This window comes from Halichoeres trimaculatus, unplaced genomic scaffold (genome assembly GCF_033239565.1).
Source record: "Halichoeres trimaculatus isolate MK-OKI-2021-1 unplaced genomic scaffold, fHalTri1.1 fHalTri1_scaffold_5, whole genome shotgun sequence".
NCBI classification, from domain to species: Eukaryota; Metazoa; Chordata; class Actinopteri; order Labriformes; family Labridae; genus Halichoeres; species Halichoeres trimaculatus.
Window position 1 is genome coordinate 28,522,334 of NW_027437183.1, and position 20,669 is coordinate 28,543,002.

At 39.5% G+C, this 20,669-nt stretch overlaps 1 protein-coding gene across 3 annotated transcripts in view; it reads right to left on the reverse strand.

Annotated features, from left to right (window-relative positions):
* Window positions 1-20,669, reverse strand: part of LOC141790959 (netrin receptor UNC5C-like) — a 231,512-nt gene that overhangs the window by 67,829 nt on the left and 143,014 nt on the right. For all 3 annotated transcript variants that reach the window (XM_074671129.1, XM_074671127.1, XM_074671128.1), the window contains exon 4: window positions 17,346-17,449. In XM_074671129.1, the coding sequence (XP_074527230.1) occupies window positions 17,346-17,449 (104 nt within the window). The remainder of the gene's footprint in view (window positions 1-17,345; window positions 17,450-20,669) is intronic.

A 20,669-nucleotide genomic window follows, 5' to 3' on the forward strand; every position in this document is an offset into this window, starting at 1 on the left:
AACCTGCTCACAATTGAAAAAAAGGGGAAATTAAATGTGTGGGTGAGAGCAGAGAATCCTCAGAGGTCTTGAACATGTGAAGAACTAGGACTGAGTGAATGTTCCTGAAAAGAGTTGTGTACCTCCAGGAATTGAAATGCAGTTGGATCCAGAGAAAGAGGAAGTATAAATACACCGACAAAAAAAAAAAAGATTTCTCGATGTGCTGCAGAGAGCGAGGAATTGCAGAGCGCCCTCCAAGGTGTTCTGCACAGACAGAACTGGGACACTGAAGGACACCCAGTTGGTCTGGGACTGGCCCACAGAGGCCTATTTATAACCAATGCTCCACTGCACCTTGGTGTATTTCCACTGAATGATGCATGGCACACACCTTTGATACATGGGCATCTCAGCTGTGACTTTAACATTACCTCTTATGTTATGTCAGCGCGACTTTTGTTTCTCTAGTTCAGGAAATGTGCTCTTCAAAAACTAGAATACATTTTACCCAATGCGCAGTTCTGAGAATCAAACCAAACTAAACTCTGTCTGCTTTTTAAAGTTTTTAAATGATAGAGTGTGAGAGAAAAAATTAGAATGTGTAGAAACAGATGAAATCAAGGAGCAGAAAAGAGAAGAAGGAAACAAGGAAGTGGCTCAGCAGTAAAGGAGGTCACAGATGTGATGAACAGAAAGCCTGCATTGGCTTCTCTAGAGTGCTCTCACACACACTCACACACACACACACACACACACACACACACACACACACACACACACACACACACACACACACACACACACACACACACACACGCAATGCTTCCTCTGAGATTTAACACAGGTGCAGATGCTTCACAGTGATCTATTAGACTCACCCTCTCATGTCAACATCCAGGAGTGGAGAGACAGAGAGCGGGAAAGATGGATGGGGAGCGTTCTGCAGAGAAAGCCAGATAGAGTAAAGGTATTTCCACCACAGTGGTTAAAGAGCGAGAGAATATAGAGGGAGCTGGGATTATGTTGAAGGAGGATGAGGAAACAGGGAGAGCAGGGCTAGCAGCAGATATCTGTGGGTGATCCATTAAAGCTAACCCCACAATGTCAACAAAGAGGAAGGCAGAGAGGGAGCCCGTGGAGAGGGAGAAAAGGACAAATGAAAAGGTAATGAGGAGGTAAGGGAGGCTGAAAGAAAGCTGAGGCGAATTGGAATTTCCATGCTTTGTCCACAATTAGGGAAAGAAGGATGAAGGGGGGAGCAGAAAGAGTCGAGGGTGCTGAATGAAAGGAAAAGGGAGTAGATAGGGAAGATGTAGTGAGGTAATTTATCAGGCCCGACTCTTGAGAAAATGTGGGAACAAGAGTGAAAGTCATGTGAGGAATGCAGGGTAAGGAGGAAAGGACGAACTGAGAAGAGTACAGCCAGGGTAATATTTTACTTAGAGGTCCTTGTGTCAACAACAATGTGCAATATGAAATTAAAAAGATAAGATTTTAAAATCTGATCAAAACATCAATAACCTCAAATTTCAAAACGAAGATGTCAGACAGTCGAGAGAGAAACTTCTGATTTGTGATGATGTTTTGACTTCTGTGGATAAAGTAACATGGCTGATCTCAGTGCTGATCTTGTCCTGTGTTTGTGTTTTAAGAGGACAAGCTCTCCAACTGTCTCCTTCCAGCTGTCAAATGTATCACTCACTGCTGCTGAAAATGGGAAAATAAAAAGGACATTTCTTCAGCGTGCTATAAATCATCTCATTTTACACCTTCACTCCTGGCAGCAGCTGTGGGCATTCGAAATAACAAAGTCAAAGCAGTCCATTTCACTGAAAGACTTATTCGCTTCAGTAGCCTATAAAGAGGCACACCTCGTCATTTGATTCTGCTTTATCACCAGCAAAAAAACAAAAATCTTTCCACACACAAAAAAGCAGGTGAAGAAATAACTCAGTCAAAAAGCTGTGATGCAAAGATGTTTTCCCAAGTGAAATGGATGATCAATGACAGCATGAAAGAGCTCTGTGAATTCATATAATAAGGACGTGTTCAAAACATTATACAATTGATCAATGAAATTATTACTCAAGATTAAAAAAAGGGGGAAACATGGAGGAAAGAAATGAAGGAAAGCGGGAAACAAAATAAGAAATAAAGCAGAAGAAACTAGAAAAGCTCAGAGAGCACAGACCTCTACCATGCATATTGTGATTGTCACCAACACTTTAGTCCTACTTTAATGTTATACTCCCTTTCAGCAGACTGTCTGCTACAATTTGGTGATAGTTGCAGGTTTGTACAATAATTTGTTTCCTGACAGTGTTGAAAATTATGATGACCCAGTACATATTTCATATTCCAGATCTTAGTATCCAGAATATTGCCAGGATGTCGATTGTACTTTTACATCTATCAGAAATTATGGTGACCTTGTCTTGTACGGTTTTGCAAAGCACTCTGACCATTTATTGTGGAGTTATATACTCATATGGTGAAAACAGCCTCACAATGATAAAGAATCCTTTAAAAAAAAATGCTGGATCCAGACAGTGATGTGGATCACCTCCAAAATTTAGACACTTCTTCCTCATTCAATTTTGAACATATCCTGAAAATTTCATCAAGATCTGTTTGTAACTTTGGAGTTATGTTGTTCACAGACAAACGTACGGACAAACAAACAAACAGACAGACAGACGAACTCTCACAAAAACATAACCTCCTTGTTGGAGGTAATAAAGCAGGAAAGTAGTACAAAGGAACAGAAACAAAGAATTTGAGAGGAAGAGCAGAGGGAGGAAATGACAAAAGCAAAGTTGAAGAAGAAAAATGAGGAAAGCAGGAGAGTAGGAGGGAAGCAAGGAAGAAGGGAAGGATGGAAGAAAGGAATGAAAAAGAAAATAAGAGAGAAGGTAGACAGAAATAAAAGGAGAGAATAAATAAATTATCTATCAGAGATGAGTAGATCATTTGAAGGAGGGTTGGGTTTTCTTGGCTAGCCCCAACATCCAATAACCTGTCTGTTAGCTCAACATAATACAGGAGGTTTGGTATTACATAATAATTTTGACAACGCTGTGAGCAAAGAGAGCTGTTTGCTGAGAGCTAATGCAATGAAGGCAGAAATCTTAGTTCTACACTCAGCCAAAAGCCTCAGTGCTCCTCTGAAAATTTTCCCAACCTGAATAAAAGAGGACAGGAGGCAGCCTGAATGCATACCAGCTCTGATATTCATTAATCAGCCATCTGGAATTGACAATATGTAAGTTATTTAAGTAGTCATTTACTTAGCAAAAGAAGACTGCTCTTAGATAAACATAAAATACTTTATTTCATACTTCCTTCACTAATCACCCTGCTTTTAACCACTGAAGCAAAGTTATGGGCTGCATATTGTTTTATGTACAATTCTCTTCAAAGCATTTTTATGGCACTCTGTTCAAACATGTTTTCCTTATAATAAGTTAGTTTTATTAGCTTCCAAAGGCTCAGAAATGATCAGGAAAGGCATCACTAAATTATTCATTTATTTGAGTCATGAAATATTACAAATTCATGTCTTTTCACTCAGTCAAATTAAAAAAGATACAAGTCAGTGCTTGGTGAGTTTGAAGAGAGACAAGAAAAGAAAGAGAGAAAAAACAGGAAATTGAAAAGAACAGAAAAATAAATAAAAAAAAGAACAAACAAACTGAGTAAATAGAAAACCACTCAGAGCTGTGAGGATAAAAATGCATGGGGGCTGTGATAGCAGAGCTAGCTTCTGAGGGGAGAAAGGAAAAAAAGACACAAATATGACAGTTTGGGGTGAGTGTTTGGGGATGGAAAGTTGAAATGAGACCCTGGGCTCAAATCATTAAAGGAAGAACATCCAAACCCACTCAACAGCTCAGACGTGTCAGGGAAGCGTTTCCCCAAACAGACACTGACCTAGTATCAGTCATACGGAGAATCTATACCTATGATATCAGTACAGGAGAGTTCAAAAAGAAAAGAATAGTGACATCATCAACTTAATTAAAGGATTAAACTTGTTCTTCCTTTTGTCTTCTCCTGTTATCTCAAAGCCCTGGATGTCAAGATTTTTATAAATGGATTCTGTGAGAGCTGGGCTTTACAAAGATAGAAACTGTAAGGGTTAGCATACACAAACCTGTTAAATGTCCCATGTAGAAATTTGGTTAATTTATTAACAATTATTAAAAATAAAGCACAACTATTTGTATTTAAATATTTTTTTTCTTCGAATGAATTTAACAAACAAGAGCAGATAAAAACAGAGCAGCAATCCCCGCAGATTTAATAAATAAATGAATAAATAAATACATCTGTTGCCAAAAGACTCAAGGTTGATTTTGTCAACTGGCCTGAGGCCTCACACCTAAATGTGACTACGTCTCAGCACAGAGGGCAGATTGTTTTCATTACAGATGTTAAGCTCTACCTTCTACTCCATCAAGGGTCAGAAATAAGGAGGGTAAGACTTTATTTTGATAATCCGTTTGTTGACACTCGACAATTATCAGAAGATATTCAACATACTTTTTCAACAGACCAGTAACATGCATTTAACCAACTATTAGTAGACAATAAGGTGCATTTCAAGGTTTACAAATTTAAAAAAAAAAAAGTCTCCCAACTCTTATTTTTTTAAACAGGCTATTATTTGACATACCACTATCCTTCCTTTACCACGAATCGATCCATCAGTTGAAACAGTAATATGTCAACAAATCTCCAACTATCACTTGGCATTCTCGAAGCATTTGTAGACCTGGGTTAGTACTATTCAATTGAAGTGAAAAACAGTGTACAATAGTTCGAACTCTACAAACAGAGCCAAACACAAACAAGTTTTTGCATAACTGCATATCATTTATTTGAATTACAAAACATACTCAGTGGGCGCACAAATTTACAGTAGCATTTCAGTAAACTTATACCTATTATTTCCCCAAAACAACTGTGCAATTGTTTTCTGAAAAAGATCCCATGGTAAGCATTTCAACTGACAGACTGATGAGCCTTGTTACATGTAAACTGATAAACTACATATCTACTGATAACGCACCTTCTGTATGTATGCTACTTGCCTGTTGACTTATCTTGTGATATATAAACTGACATTCAGTTAATATGCAACTACTTATCAACTGATAGCTTCTTGAGTGTCAACAGACGAACTATCAATATTAAGTATTACCGAAAGGAGATTACAGGGGTGACAGAATATGTGTATTTTAATGTCATTAAATATCAAAATTACCTGGGACTGATGAACTGACACAATTCTTAGGAAGAGCCAACAGCAGATGTAGTTTCTCAAATGTTTTATTATTATTATTCTAATGACATTTTACGGTGATGAAAACTTGCTTTCAAAGGCACACAAAGTGGATACATTTCACTCACTTTCAGAGGAGTTTCAGAGACCACCTTCTTGTACAGGGTGTAGATACCCCAAGATCTGCGCAAACTATGCAAAAAACACCTTTATCTCCAAAGAAATACCTGAAAACAATAAGATACATTAGCTAAAGGGAGTTGGATGACATTCACTGACTGAGTTTGTGGACTATGGGGGAGTGATGTTCAGGAAACCCCGTATTACTTTAATAACGTATTAACTTGGGTCATAGTTGTTGGTATACAATTGTTGACATGCATCAGATCCTGGGTACACTGACAACAGCTGCTATGGATTATAAGGAACATGTGCTGTTGTTTTTGTTGCCATGGACTTATTGCAGTGATGACAGCTGCTATTGATCATTTGGATCTTTGTATTTGTCTGTTGACTTTTTAATGTTTACATGAAAATATTGGAGTAGAACAAAGTTTTTTAAGTCTAAGTCAGCATCCCTGATAAGGCACCTCTGCACGAACATACAGCATCACTAAGACCATGTCCATGCCATACATAGTCCATTTTGAATAGCTGAAAAACTTGAAAGTCATCCCATTTTTTTCTGCACTCGAGCTACAACAATTATTACCCCTACTTCACCAAAAATACTTTTTTGACTTTTAACCTCAGACACAGAAAGTGCTTTTTGTGAGATTTTATAGTTTCCTAAAGTACTTTAAAGTCTGCCAAACTGACTTTCCTGGTCTCTGTGAGTCAGTGTTGAAATGATTGACAGCTTGTTAAATTATAGAACAGCCCTGTGCATGGTTATGGGTCAGTGCAGTAAAAGTGTTGAAGCCCTCTGTATGTGCGCCTGCCTTTGCCTTCTTTGTAACTCTGGACGGTGAGGTTTTTTACATTTCTGTCCGGACCCGTCGGTTCACTAAGTAGTTTAACAGCACCAGCGGCTGCAGCAGGAGACGGAGAAAGGTGGAGGAACAAGAGGTGAAAGATGCAAAGAAGCAGAGGCAGGGAGAAAGATATAAAGAAAGTAACATTGGTGATAGAGTCAGAGCAACAGGAGAATTTGCAAGAGAATCCACAGACTGTTTGAGAGCATTTAAGTGTTTCAGTGGGTGACCTTAGAACACCTGCAATGTCTGACTCATCCATGACGGAGTGTGTCTCTGGCTTGAAGCTAAATTTGCTTCATTTTCAGATTTTCGATGTGGAAATGTATTACTCAGTAGTTTGAGTTGAAATGGTTCTGTTTTCTTTGGGCACCGCACATACAAAGTAGTAGGAAAATGTGTCTGGAGAAATAACATAAACCAGTCAGATGAGACAGCTCTGCTTTTTGTTTGGACTTTCTGTGGTCAAACAATTTATACGCAGTTCACCCTTCCTAATTTCCAGTCCCATAAGGATGAAAAGGTTTGTCCTCAGTAAACATTTCCCAGGCTCAGAGTTTGCATCTAAGATTAGTTGTATCTTAAGGCTTATTGTTTGATATATTTGACCTGTTTTAGTGAGTTAAAAAGAGCAGAAACTAAGAGATGAAAAACAAACAATGTTTTTTCCTCCTATCTCACTCACCCACCAGTGGTGTTAGTCACTGCAAACAAGGTCATGTTAAAATAACAATATTTTAACGTGTGAATGACAACAAACTAACACATTTCTACCATGTGAATCACTCACATTATTATTCTTATTATTTAATGCTCTTATATTTGACACAAAATGTGAATATCCATTCATTCTTTTTTTTTATTCTTTTGGAGGTCACGGAGGCTGGAGCCTGTCCTATTGAAACCGGTGAGAACCCACTATACACATGAAGAACATGCAAACCACACAAAAAAAGGCTCCCAGCCAGCTGATAAATCAAACCAGGACCCTTCTTGCAAGGAGGCCTCAGGCCTAGCCGCGACACCACTGGGCAGCCTGAACTTCAGCATGTTTATTTTTTTATTCAAATGATGCTTTTGAAAACATGGAGTACAAATTCTATGTTTGTGTTTGCATGCAGTTGTCAACACAAATGCATGTATAATGAGTGTAAATCTAACCCCATCATATCATTAAAATTAGAATTGTGTAAGTGCACGGGCATTTATGTGCATGTTTTTCCATGTGCATGTCAAAGCTGGTTGAGTGTACAGTGTAGGAGTGCTGATGACACTCCATAATCATTAAAGCATGAAGAGGCTCTGAGCTGATTGGGGCCATGCTAATCCTTTTTAATTGACTCTCCAGCTCTCCAGTGTTATTAAAACCGCCCAATAACAAAATCAGCTTTGCTTTATTAGCCGGGTCGCCTGAACTATGCGAGACCTCCATGTTTGTCTGTGTAATGCTTTATGGTAAAATAGGAGCATGACAAACATGTAACAGAATGGTTACGTGTTAAAGAACGCAAGCAGCTAAGCTAGTGCCTCTGGTGGAAAATGTTTCATTTTGAAGTCAGCTTTTGTTTCATTTACACCATGGGACTGGCAAACATGATGCATGAAAGCTGCTGATTTTCAGAGCTAATGTTGGAAGTTAAAACCATATATCTTAAAATATATATATATATATATATATATATATATATATATATATATATATATATATATATATATATTTTTTTTTTTTTTTTTTTTTTTTTTTTTGACCAAACTGTATCTGTCATAAAAAAATGTTGCATAAATTACATCTGCTGGGCTGTCCATTTAAGTCACTGATGTGAAAGTGACATTCTATGCAGAGCTCCAGTGTATAGGTACTTAACCTGCATAAACATGTTTGAAAAGAGTGTAAATGTTGTCACCTTACGTTAGATTTTAACATGTTACAAGACTGAAACTTAATCTGATTCCTTTTTTATGACCTATAAGACCAGACTAAACCATCAGCAGTGACAGTTAATTTCGATATGGTCGTTAGTGAAGCTAAAATTGTTTAGGGCCGGGGTTACCAACGTGGTGCCCGCTAGAACCACTAAGGGTGCCCATGAGGCATGATCCAAAAAACAGCACTGGTCACAATGGAGGTCCTTCCTACAACCATTGTAGTGTAAATCATTGTGAAATAATTACCATTGACCTGTGTGCGGTCTCTTTACATACTATACCACTTCTACAATGATTATTGTTATTAAAAAGTGATCTGTGCATTTTTGTTTGGATAGTTTTTATCAGACAAGTAGCCCTTCGTGCCACTCATTTCCCATGAGCTAGACCACAGTCTAAAAAAGGTTGGTGATCCCTGGTTTAGGGCAATCAAACAAAATGATTAAAAAAAAAATGAACAACAAAAACCTTCTACAGAGCAAAGACTAACAGAGTTATCGGTTTATCTGTTAATGAAAGAAGATGAGTCCTGTTTTAGATTTTAGACTCCACTTTTGACCACAGTAGATGGCAAAATCAACACAAACCAGAAATTCCTAGCTTGCTAACCCAAAGCCTTATAATCTTGCATCCACAAAAAGACAGCCAGTGCCATCACGATCAGCATATTCTCACTTGATGGTTCCCTGTAGAAATGGAGGAGCATCTTACCTCTAAGTGCTGCACATCAGGCTCTGCAAGGTCACACTTAAGTAGCCCACAGCCATCCTCCTTTGTAAGACTTATGCTTCTGAAATCAGCAAAGCATGGATAGAGCCAAGAGCCTCTTGGCAGAGTGTTTGATAAGCTAATGATTCAAAACAGTTCTTGTGTGTAAGCAGTATTGTGGTTAATACAGCTCAGCAGAAATTGAGACGTATTTGATTTCAAACATATTTTTGCATGGTAATAAATGGAGCTCTGCTTTACAGCAGTAATGGATTTCACAATCAGATGGAGGAAGAGCACATTTCCTTATGAAGATATGCACTGCTCCTCAAAGACGCTGCAGCCATTATCTGATAACTCTCTTATCAACACTTACAGTTACAACAAACATGAAGTGCACTGACAATAACCTCTTTTAGTAAGTTACTGCAGACTACTTAACTGAATAGTTATGTAAGGGAATAGCAATTAATTGGAAACAATTATTCAAAGCCCTCGCTTATTAAACGTTTTCAATCCATGTCCCAAATGAGGAATTTATCCTCCTTCTCGCTTCAGTATAGTCTTTAAAATTATATCACAGTTCTTGCCAGCAGTGAGTCAGAGGGCTATTTTTGGCTTCTTAATTGTTACATAAATAGGTTTATAATATGCTCATATTATTAAGAGATATTTGGGAGTACATTGAAACCTTTCCTAGATGTTGCTGTTTCAGTAAAACTTTCAAGTTGTAATCTCAAAGACTCAAAAAGTACAACAACTTAAAAAGTTGTCAGACCAGAACAGAGTTTTTCTTATTTGACACTCTCACAACCTGTGTCAAACCAAGGCGTTCATCCATCCATGACACCACTGTCAGGACTGCCGAGGGCAGCGCGACTAGCTGCCTGACAATGCAGTCTGCACCCTACACCGTCATGTCATAGCCAATCGGCAGCTCTGTCCAACAACTGTGTCAGAGAAGGCAGGCTGGAGGGGGAGACTGAGAGGCAGCAACAGTGACAGAAAGAGACAAAGAGCAAAATGACCCCAGGAGAAATGGACGAAATTGTACAAAAGTACAAAAGTAGCCAGAAAATAGTAGGTTGGAGAAACATGGGCAAAGACTTCCTTAAGCGATAACAGTTTCAACTCAATCATTATTTTTCTAAAAGCAGAAACGTCAACACAAGCAACTCTTTACATGTGACTGCCAGGAAGACGTTAAATGCAAAGGGAGATCACTCAGCGGTGTTTGCAAAAGCCCCTGAATGGATAATGAAAGGGGAAGGAGAAGGTCCTCCTAATCTCCTAACACAAGCACCCTCATTATCTCCTACCCTCATACTTCTGAGTCACACACCCACTCATCACTTTACATACCGCACACACAAAGAGCAAAGTCTGTGTTTTAAAAAGACTGAAACCTCAAACCGCAGAAAACCAAAACTACATATGATCAGCAGCCTGCATACATCCTGTTCTCTCCGAGGAGAGAAGGTTGAGCCATCAGTAAAGAAACAAAACACAGGGTGACTTTACGTAATGAGAAGCTTCTTTCTTTGGACTGTGATTGATAGTTTCCTGAAATGGACTCGACTATGGGTGGATGTGCTGTAAGTGGTTGCTGAAGAAGCAGAACTCTGCCACTTGTCAAAACGCCAAGACAGAGGTGTGAGTGAGTTGTTGTTTTAACAGTTTCACACTATGGACGCACTTTGACTTCAGCGGCACATGGGAGTGAAATAAAGTGGCAAGAGAGAGGCACATCTTATTCTCAGAATATGTAGCAGACAATAAATATTTCAGTATCCTTGTCTAGACTTAACTTAACAGTGATTGGAGATGAAAATGAAAGCAGACCACAGATTTGACTTTATAAAGAGAGAGAAGTCCGAATCATAAATCAGTGAGGCAGTCTGGTAACTTATGCTGAGATTGTGCAATGAAATACACATTTCAAATTCAGTTCGGCACAGTCTGCTGGCTTTGGAGTGGGATCTGACTAATGCCTGAATTTACAGACACAGCTTATTACAGGATGAAAAGCCTCTCAGGGCTGCTGAAATACAAAGTGGTTCTGAAAGACTGCTGCTGTACAGCCTCGTAGGAGTCAAGGAGATAAAGCATATAAAGCATATAAAGCATAGAGCATGTGTGTCCCTTCTTGTGTTAAGGTACACATATCATTAGATAATGATCGTAATCCCTCTTTACATCAGCATGGGCTAACGACAACACATTTATAACTACAACAACACACGCTGCTCCTCCACATGTGCTCCATTTGTAAATTACTCCTCAGTGATAGACCATCAGAACAGCGTTTTAATAATCTTAACACCGTTTCAATAATTCACCCCGGCAGTCAGAATAAAAAAAGATTGCTGACTAATCTGTGGATTACCGTGATGATTTCTGACAGAGGTTGAGGATCAAGGTAAAATGTGATGGGAGATGAGCCGTGGGGCTTACCATGCTCGCTCAAAGAGGATTAAGGTGAGGATCTATCAGGAAAGAAGCATTACATAAATTGTTTTTTGTGCACAGGAACACACATTTATCCACACAGGTGAACAAACACACGTGTGTTTCCCCAAAAAGGAGCTAGAATGGTGGTCACACATTTTCATTGCTTAATTTGATATAGAAATTCTATCTATAGACCGCTCTTATCCTATCAGGTTCATTCAGTTCTTTTTATTCTGAAATACACAGGTCCACATAATCCCATTCATGATGTCTACTTGATATCATTGCCCTAGATAAAAGACTGGTTTCAGCTGCAAATCCATTGGCAGAGCTTTTGTTGCTAAAAGTATATCAATGGCTGAACAGTAGTGAGGATAGAAATATTTCATTTGGTGTCCATGGAATCAACATTAAGCTCAATTGAGATGTAAATGCAGAATAAAGATAAGAGGCTTCAATATGTCGACAGAAAGAGAGTATGCCTTATTACTTAGACAATTTAATCCACACTGTCACCTTCACTGTCCATTTAAAGCACTCCACCAGCACTGATTTTATAACCTCCAGAAAGATTCTGCTAGTAAACGTCATCACATGACACATCCACGATGGTGACTTCAGGGGCTGAAATCTACTGTGTCTGTGTACAGTTTACTGTAAAAGTGTGAGAGTGAGGTAGCCGTTAGGGGTTTGGCCACACCACGCCACTGATGCTTTTTGACAGAAGTGTCTGCTGTGATTTATATCACATAGAGCCACTCATGCGCTCAGAGACACCCCATACACACACACATACACACACACACACACACACACACATTAACACATGTGTAATTACACACAGGCACATGTCCAGACCTATTCCACACTGATTGAGACAGAAAGTCATTCACAGAAAAAGGACATGGAAGGCTACTGCAAGGTTGGTTAGAGGCCAAACTGCTGTGTGTAGTTTTCTTTGTGTGTGTGTGTGTGTGTGTGTGTGTGTGTGTGTGTGTGTGTGTGTGTGTGTGTGTGTGTGTGTGTGTGTGTGTGTGTGTGTGTGTGTGTGTGTGTGTGTGTGATTGTGTTTGGGGGTTGTGTCTTGTTTCCAGGGACTTCTAAAAAGAAGCAACGTAAGAGCTAGCTGGACATGTATCTTACAATGAGTTTCTTTAAATGTATGTTGTGTCATTATATTATTACAGTCTACAATCCCCATTATCTGTAGCTACAGACCAGTAATTTTATCATGCTGTCATAACTATGGTGGGGCCATCATGCTGTTATTATTTCATATAGCTGTGTGACCCATAGCTGGAAGTCATACTGGCTCTTTCACCGATGATGAAAATCCTGGGAAAACTCTCGCCATATTTTGAGTAACAAAAACACTGGTGTAAAAAAATATCTATCCAAAAAAAAAAAAAAAAAAAGAAAAAGAAAGGAAAAAAAGAAAGCTGGAACAACACTTAGAAAGAGTCAGACATAAATTCTCAACCTACATGATTTTAGCTCAGATGTAGCCAAATGCTAATATAAGCAGAGGGTTTACAATACTGCAAAAATTGAAATTAGAGATGGGCCGATACACTTTTTTTACATCCTGATCCAAGCCGATCTATTGAAACTTAATTGTGCCGATACGTTCTCAATTTTTTCATGTAATGGCAAGGTATGGAGGGATGCACCAATCTAACTTTTCTGCTTCCGATACCGATGCCTGGGCTTTGGGTATCAGTCCATACCAATACTGATCCGATACCAGTGTTAAATAATTACCTGCATGCTCTACTGTGGGATACGACTGGTAATGTTTTGGGTGAAAGGCAAAAAATGAGTAAATATTTGTTTAAACTATAGAATATTCAATTTTGGTAATACCAATGTTTCAAAATGTACAGAAATTCTATTCAAATGTTAACTTTTATACCCTGTAGACTGGAAATGCAGCAAAGTGCATCAAAGGAAACATTTTAAATCAAGTAGCCAAGAGCGCCAGTGAAAAAAGGCATTGAGCTGTTTGCCTGGATCGACACTATGGATCGGCCTCTTTCCCACCAATACCGATACCTGATACCTGATACCTGATACCAGGATCGGTATTGGTGCACCCCTAACTGAAATCAACGAAATTTTTTAAGTCACATTCACCGAGAAAGTCAGAAAAAAAAGTCTTATTTCATGATGATAAAAACAAAAATAATGTCTGAACTGTTTGTTAAAGTAAATCTGTCAATCCAGTAACAAAATAAAATGCTGTTTGTCTTTATTTGTAATTTATTTTACAGTATAGAATATTAAACTAAAACCGTAGTTAGGGAAATCAAAAGCCATTTTAAGAAAAATAGCTTGGCCTAATTTGGTGTGAAGATTGAGAGGTTAAGAATGTGACAGGAACTTGACCAGGCTCCAGACACGTATCCAGTTTCTGTCTAAAGCTGTGTGTGTGTGTGTGTGTGTGTGTGTGTGTGTGTGTGTGTGTGTGTGTGTGTGTGTGTGTGTGTGTGTGTGTGTGTTAGGGGGTAGACACGTGGAGGGCCTGTCACCACACACTGATGTGTTTATTTCACTGCAGCTGGGGCAATCACTCACACACACAGACAGACGCAGACAGGCTCATAGACAAATATTCACATAGACACCCACACAAACTCATAACCCCACCTGCTCTACGCCGTCTGCTGGCTTCGCCGGGCCTGTGGGGTCACTTCTTCTCTTTGGGTTTCAAGATAAAAGTGTTCTCGCTGTCAGACCGCTGGCTTTTTCTCTGACCTCCATGTCCTAATGAACCTCTCAGCATTTTCAGGGAGAAATGTACAACTTCAGTGTGGCTCAGACGAAAGTTTTAGTATGCTGCTTGTTTTCCGAAGAGGTTTTTGAGAAAAATCGATACCTCAGGCAAGTAGAGTCGTTCAATAAGATAAAAAGTTTACAAAAAAAATATCAACCATACCAGTAAGAAATCGAATCAGACCTGGGAACATTTTTGTTGAAAGTGAACAATGCTCTGCATTTGTTGAAAGTTCTCTGAATTCACCATCTTTGTCCATAAAACCTCCCCTGTTGAACTGCTGAACCCTCCTTGCTGAATCCAATAGCTTTCCTTCAGCTTTTAAAGGCTTTCTATCACAGTCTGAAGAGATTTAGATGTTTCTCAAGGATTTTACAATGCCTCAAATTGTGTCTCTGGAGCTTTAGATGGAAAGGCAGGCACAGAAAGAGAACATGAAGAGAAGGCTAACTGATGACATGAAGTACGCTGTCAACGTTACAAAGGAAATAAAGGTGCACTGGTCAGTGTGCGGACATTTTTCTTTGCAATCTTGAATTGGTTTGACCCTGACCTCTCAAAGCTAACAGTTGTGCAGCAGTTAAAATGATCCCAGGCTAATCTGTCCCTTAGTGTAACTCCTGTCACGCCTTAGCGTGTGTGTGTGTGTTTGGATGCTGCGTGAATATGAATGTGAAAGAGTCTCCGTGTGTTTCTATGTGTGTTTATGGAGTCAAGGCTTTAGCGTGGCATGTTGACAGCCACGTGATGCCAGCTGAGCATTGCGATGTGAGTATCGCTTATCAGGGCAGCAACCCTATCACTTTGACAACTTTACAACAGTCGTCAACTGGCAACCGCAACTACTAATATTAGAACATTTTAAGGGAGGTCACAGGACACCACCAACTGTCAGTCAAAGCAACAACAACAAAAAGATTGTGGTGTATGTTGGGAACTAGTAGAGGGGAAAAAGAAATAGAGAATGTGAATGTCAAAGAGAATGGGTGTGATAAGAACAAAGAGAAATAGAAAGTCAGAGAGGATAAAAAAAGAAGCGAGGGCTACTACCTGAGGTCATCAGCAGGCTTTAAACCTAAATCCCTCTAATCAGCTTCTGCAGACAGAGGAGACAGACCAATCCATTTGCCCTGAGATCCCATTATGACAGGAGAAAGGAATGGAAAAGGTAGCAAATTGAACACAGTGGAAAAAAAGCTTTCAGTGTCGGTGTGTTGGTGTGTTGGTGTGTCAGTGCGCGGGTGTGTGGTTCATAACTAGGTCTTTGTGCTGGCGTGCACAAACACTTTTTGTGCAGAATCAGGTGTCAAAATATATAAAGCAGACCTGCAGCAGTAGTAATGACTCATTAATGTGGAGATTTTCTCTGAGGTGAAGGGACACAGGTTGTGAGGTTAAATGTGGGTGTGCAGCAGAAAAAGAGACAAAGACTGTAAACCATGTTTGTGTTGGAAGGCCTGTTGAAGTGGAGTCAAATTATTTGCTTGATCTCGCTCTGGGGAATTAAGGATTTCTAGAACTAAAAAGAAGAGGTAAAGACCACTCTGTAATCTTTAAACACTCCATCTCTTTCATTTCATTCTCTTTTTTGTATGCTGGTCCATCGAAGTGCTCCCCTCACCCTCATCTTTCAGTATCTCCCCCTCTCGCTCCCTCAGGGGAACTGTGTACTTAGGTGCAATTGAAAACGACTATCAGAACCTGAGGAGTGAAACCTGATTCAGAGGCTCTTTATCTGGTAGCACAGCTCACTCCAAGAGCTGTGCTGATCTTCCCCAGTGACTGGCTAAATGAAATTATGTCTTTTTATCCATTCAGGTGGGAGCACAGTCAGATTAAACAGGGAGAGTATAAAGAACAATCTGAATGTGAATGACGTCCTCCTCTGTAGTGCAGGGCCTGGGGGAGCCGAGGTGATGTGTGTGGCTCCTCTTAAGTGGCTGTTTACTGTGCAACATGCTTGTTGAGTGAATAAAATGAGGATGTGCTGACAATCTACCTCAAGCATATAATATTATCTTACACTGAGGAGGGAGTGTGCATGTGTTAACTATGCTTGTATTCATGTGTGTATTTAAAACCCTCAGCTGTTCAAAGGGCTATCATTGTTGGGAACTTTCACCTCATGAAGTTGGTCACACCAATGAAATCCTTCTTTGGAAAGGCTGTAAATAATTGCTTAAATGTGTGCTTTTACCAGACGCTTCACTAATAAAGCTTTAACCTTGTTTTAATGCAGTATTGTGTTCACATCCAGTTTTTAGCACATCTGAGCTGATAAAAAGGAACAAGGAGTGTTTTCAGGTCTTTTGAAGAAGAGCAGTCGATCCACTCTCATTAATTACCCTCATTATTTCCTGCAGAGCTCAGGTACAGTAAGAGAGCAAGCAATGTGCAAGCAAAAACTGTAAAATAACACAGGAATATAGGCTAAGCTTCAGCAATCGCTGAGATTTCTTTGTGTAACTTTTGTTGCAACTCAAATTGGCTCTCTGGGGACATTTAAGTTTTAACTTTGGATCTTTACAACAGAGCTGGAGCAGATTTCAAGTAACTGTCGCTCAAAAAAAGCTGGGCTTTATGGCACATTATGAGAAGAAAATTTCTGGAAAAATGTAAGAGACACTTATCAAACCCTTTGAAGGTCAGACCGCTACAAGCCAACATGTAATTAAATTGTTTTTCAAACATTTTCCGTGTTGTGGTTTGATCCAATTTTTTTTTTTTAGTTACCTGAACTTTAGGTAAACTTTGCTGATTTTTTTTTTAAATCATTTACTGTGAGATACTGGGTGGTATTAGTCTCAGTTTTGGACGTGCCACTATTCAAATTTATCAAGTTAAAGGGCTGTGTGGCCATATTTCTCAGAAAGGTCAGGAATCATCTTTATTTGGCACACCCCTCAACCACTCACGACAAAAAGTGAGTTAAAGACATTAACAATACCAAATACAAAGAAACCATCATTCTTCTGCAACACTTTTACTTTGTTTGGGTCTGATGACATCAGTGTTTTTCTTTTGCCAACTCTTATCTTCTGTTACTCTCTTGCGCCTACCCTAAAGTTCCTCCTCCTGATTTTTGGGCCAATATAAAGATATCACACTGGGCCCACTCCTCCAAACGTCCCCATATGCTCTGTCAGATGTGTGTCCTCAAAATATCCTGAACTTTCCTCCCACAGCACCCCTGTTCATGCCTTTTGTATCCACCTCTGGTGGAGGATAATGATCATGTTGCACATACCTCAGCAGCTGGAATTCCCTCTGGAGGGCGACACTGTAACAGCACTTCCTGCTCGAGGGACACCTCCTTTCCTAGAGGTTCCTGCTCAAAAGACTTCTTCAGGTCTGAGGGAAGAGAGAAACAAAAACTCAGTGACTGAATAAGAGGATGAATGAGAGTGCATTTGATGATGGTGGATGATTCTTGATTAAAGAAGCATACTATTGCACACTTAACTGTCATGAAAGCTGAACAACTGTTAAACTATGTTGCAGTCTCAAACTGTTCATATTAATATTTAGTTGTTAAGTGCCTGTATCCACTAACAGCATTTTTGAGCTCTGGCAGTGTCTTTTTTCTATAAAAAAACTGGTGAACTTCTTTGTCTTGTGTCAGCATTCTCAGTCAAAAAGAGTTTAACTTTGTAATATTGCCCTGCTTAACGATGTCATTCAACTACTGATCACAGTCAAGTCACAGAGCAAGTACCAAGACATGATTCTTCCATATTATTTTCATTAAATATATCAAAAATATAGGAAATGTTAATAAATAATAAATAATAAAAATAAAAAAATAAACGTAAAAATTAATGAAAAATAACAACAACAACAACAACAACAACAAGAAAAATCAACTTTAAGTCCCCGTCAAAAAGACAAGAAATGGAAAGGAAAGGCTTTTGCACTCAAACAACAAGAATGTGGGCACTGCCAGTGCAAAAATAACATTGTTAGTGGACACAGGCCCTTATTCTCTGTCCGGAAACATGACAAACAACAGCAAAACAGTTATACTGGTGGTGTGTGGGAGATTATTTTGCAGAAACATCCTGTGAGTCATCAGGGAGGCAGGCTGTTAAAAAGATGTTGCCATATCATTGTAAAAGGACCTCATTTTACCTCATTTCTGCTGCAACAATGACACACTGATTATGGAGTTTATGACTGACTCAGTCATGCATATGTCAACTTTCTGCTCTCCCTTGACACTTTAGAAATGTACACAACAAGGAAAAACACTTAGCTGTACTGTGTCAACCAAGGATCAGCACACAGCTGCAGATACATAGTGCTAACGATGTGGTGACTTGATTTTTACACACACGCACACACACACACACACACACACACACACACACACACACACACACACACACACACACACACACACACACACACACACACACACACACACACACACACACACACACACACACGATCAGGGTTTTAGCTGCTTCACCAGACACAGGCTGCTTTGTTGAATTCTTGGCCTCTAAATCATTATGCACAATATTTAAACCTTCCTTTCATTGCGTATAGACCTGCCAGAGTTCAGGGTTCCTCTTTGAGCACGCCAAAGACAATAAATGATTCACACTAATGGTCCACACGCTGTGATAAATGACAGCATTACAAAGCTGCATGGAATGCGCAGCCATTTCTTTCACAGAACGTCTGAGAGAGGGCTCAGCTGTTTTCATTGGGACGAAAAAAAAAAAATAATGCTCATGGTGGCAGACAATTAGCCTGACATTTAAATAAGAACAACACAGGATGGATAGACAAAGGGAAGAGGATAGAGAGACGGCATTAAAAACAGAAAAAGCCTTGTGGGTGGGTGGATGGATGAATTGATGTAGAAAATAATGACGTATTTGGACAACCAATCTTTACATTTATTGTATTTTTCTCATAATCTGTACTTTTCTTGCTGCCACTTGTCTTTACATGTTTCTGCACAAAAGACAGTTTTTTTATGAATTGAAGGCCACTGCTCTTTTGCTGTTCAAACTGACTCATCACAACGCCTGCTACAGCTCTCTCTGTATTTTTCTATACCAGTCTAACATTGTACTCCCAACTCTGTTTCCTCCTAGTTTGATTTATTCCACCATTTGGTGGGAGTTAAAAACATATATCATTGCTTTTTTGCTCCCCACCCAAGTCTTCTGCTGCTGCTACAGCTGCTTTTTATGTATCCATATATTGGCAGCTGAGCTTAACACATGTTAAAATAATTAGCTGGCCATAGAAAAAGGGGCCATAAAACAAACTGTAACCTGAGAGTGGTGGTAGTGTTGCAGAGCTTAGCAGGTGACTTTATTTATGGTGCTGATCAGATGCTGTGATGGATCACTGAAGAAAAACATATGGAGGGAAATAAATGGGATTTTTTGTCCTCCCACCAATCTTCTGGTTATTCTCAAAGGTTTGTCATCTGATTTTTCCAAGAATCACAACCATACAAAACATAAACTTAATTTAAAAAGTCTGTTTTTATCAGTTGACGTCCTGTGTCAGCTCTGGAATTTGTCTGCGGGTCAGGAGCATCTGAAACTGTGTGATGAAGTAAAAGAGGAAAAAAAACTCATTTGAGGTATTAAATTTTGTGCTCTTAAGTCTGCATTTGTGTATATTAAGATAATACATTTCCTAATGTACACATGTTTATGACAAGTGCATAGGACACGCATGATGGTGTTTCAGTTTCTGCGTGCATGTGAAAAGCCAGATTTCCATCTGGATGATTACGTGTCCCGTATCAGATTTATAACAAATGTCAACAAGTCAGAATGATTAATTACATTGGCAGCCAACATGTAGCTCTAGATATATGATCTGTGTACCTCAAAGCAAAGCCAGAGCTTTGTTGATATGGCAGCAGTAACTGATCTGATCTTTGAGGTATTAAAAATACTAAAAACTTTCTCACCTTGAAGGGTATGAGTCACTTTCTAAGTTTTTCAAATTTTCTAAAGGACGGCAGCATCTATGGAAGACGGATCCCCCGTCCTTTAGTTTCTAAAACCATACAGAAAACTGTTATGGAAGGCACAGTTTGAGTGTGTGTGTGTGTGTGTGTGTGTGTGTGTGTGTGTGTGTGTGTGTGTGTGTGTGTGTGTGTGTGTGTGTGTGTGTGTGTGTGTGTGTGTGTGTGTGTGTGTGTGTGTGTTGTGTCCTTTTACTCTCCTGGTTCCCAGGTGTACTCTTAATCACCTTATCCATCAGTGTTGTTCACTATTTGTGGACTCACACACACAGACACATATACCACATAGAACATTTTTTAACGCTGAACCAGCCGGCTCCGAGTCCCTCTCTGGGTATTTCATCAGGACAGTCGCCTTACAGCAGCAAACAGACAGAGGGTAAGGCAGAGTGAAAAGCAAGGAGAGGTGAAATGGGAGGGAAAGTTGGGCAGGGAGAGGTGGAGACAGCAGGAGGAGGGTTGAAAGATGAGAGACCGGGAGGAAGAGGAGGATGGAGGGAGATGTTGGCAGAGCACAGCAGGACCACTGCACTCTTTCCTAATACCAAAACCACCTGCTTGGTCTCTACACAT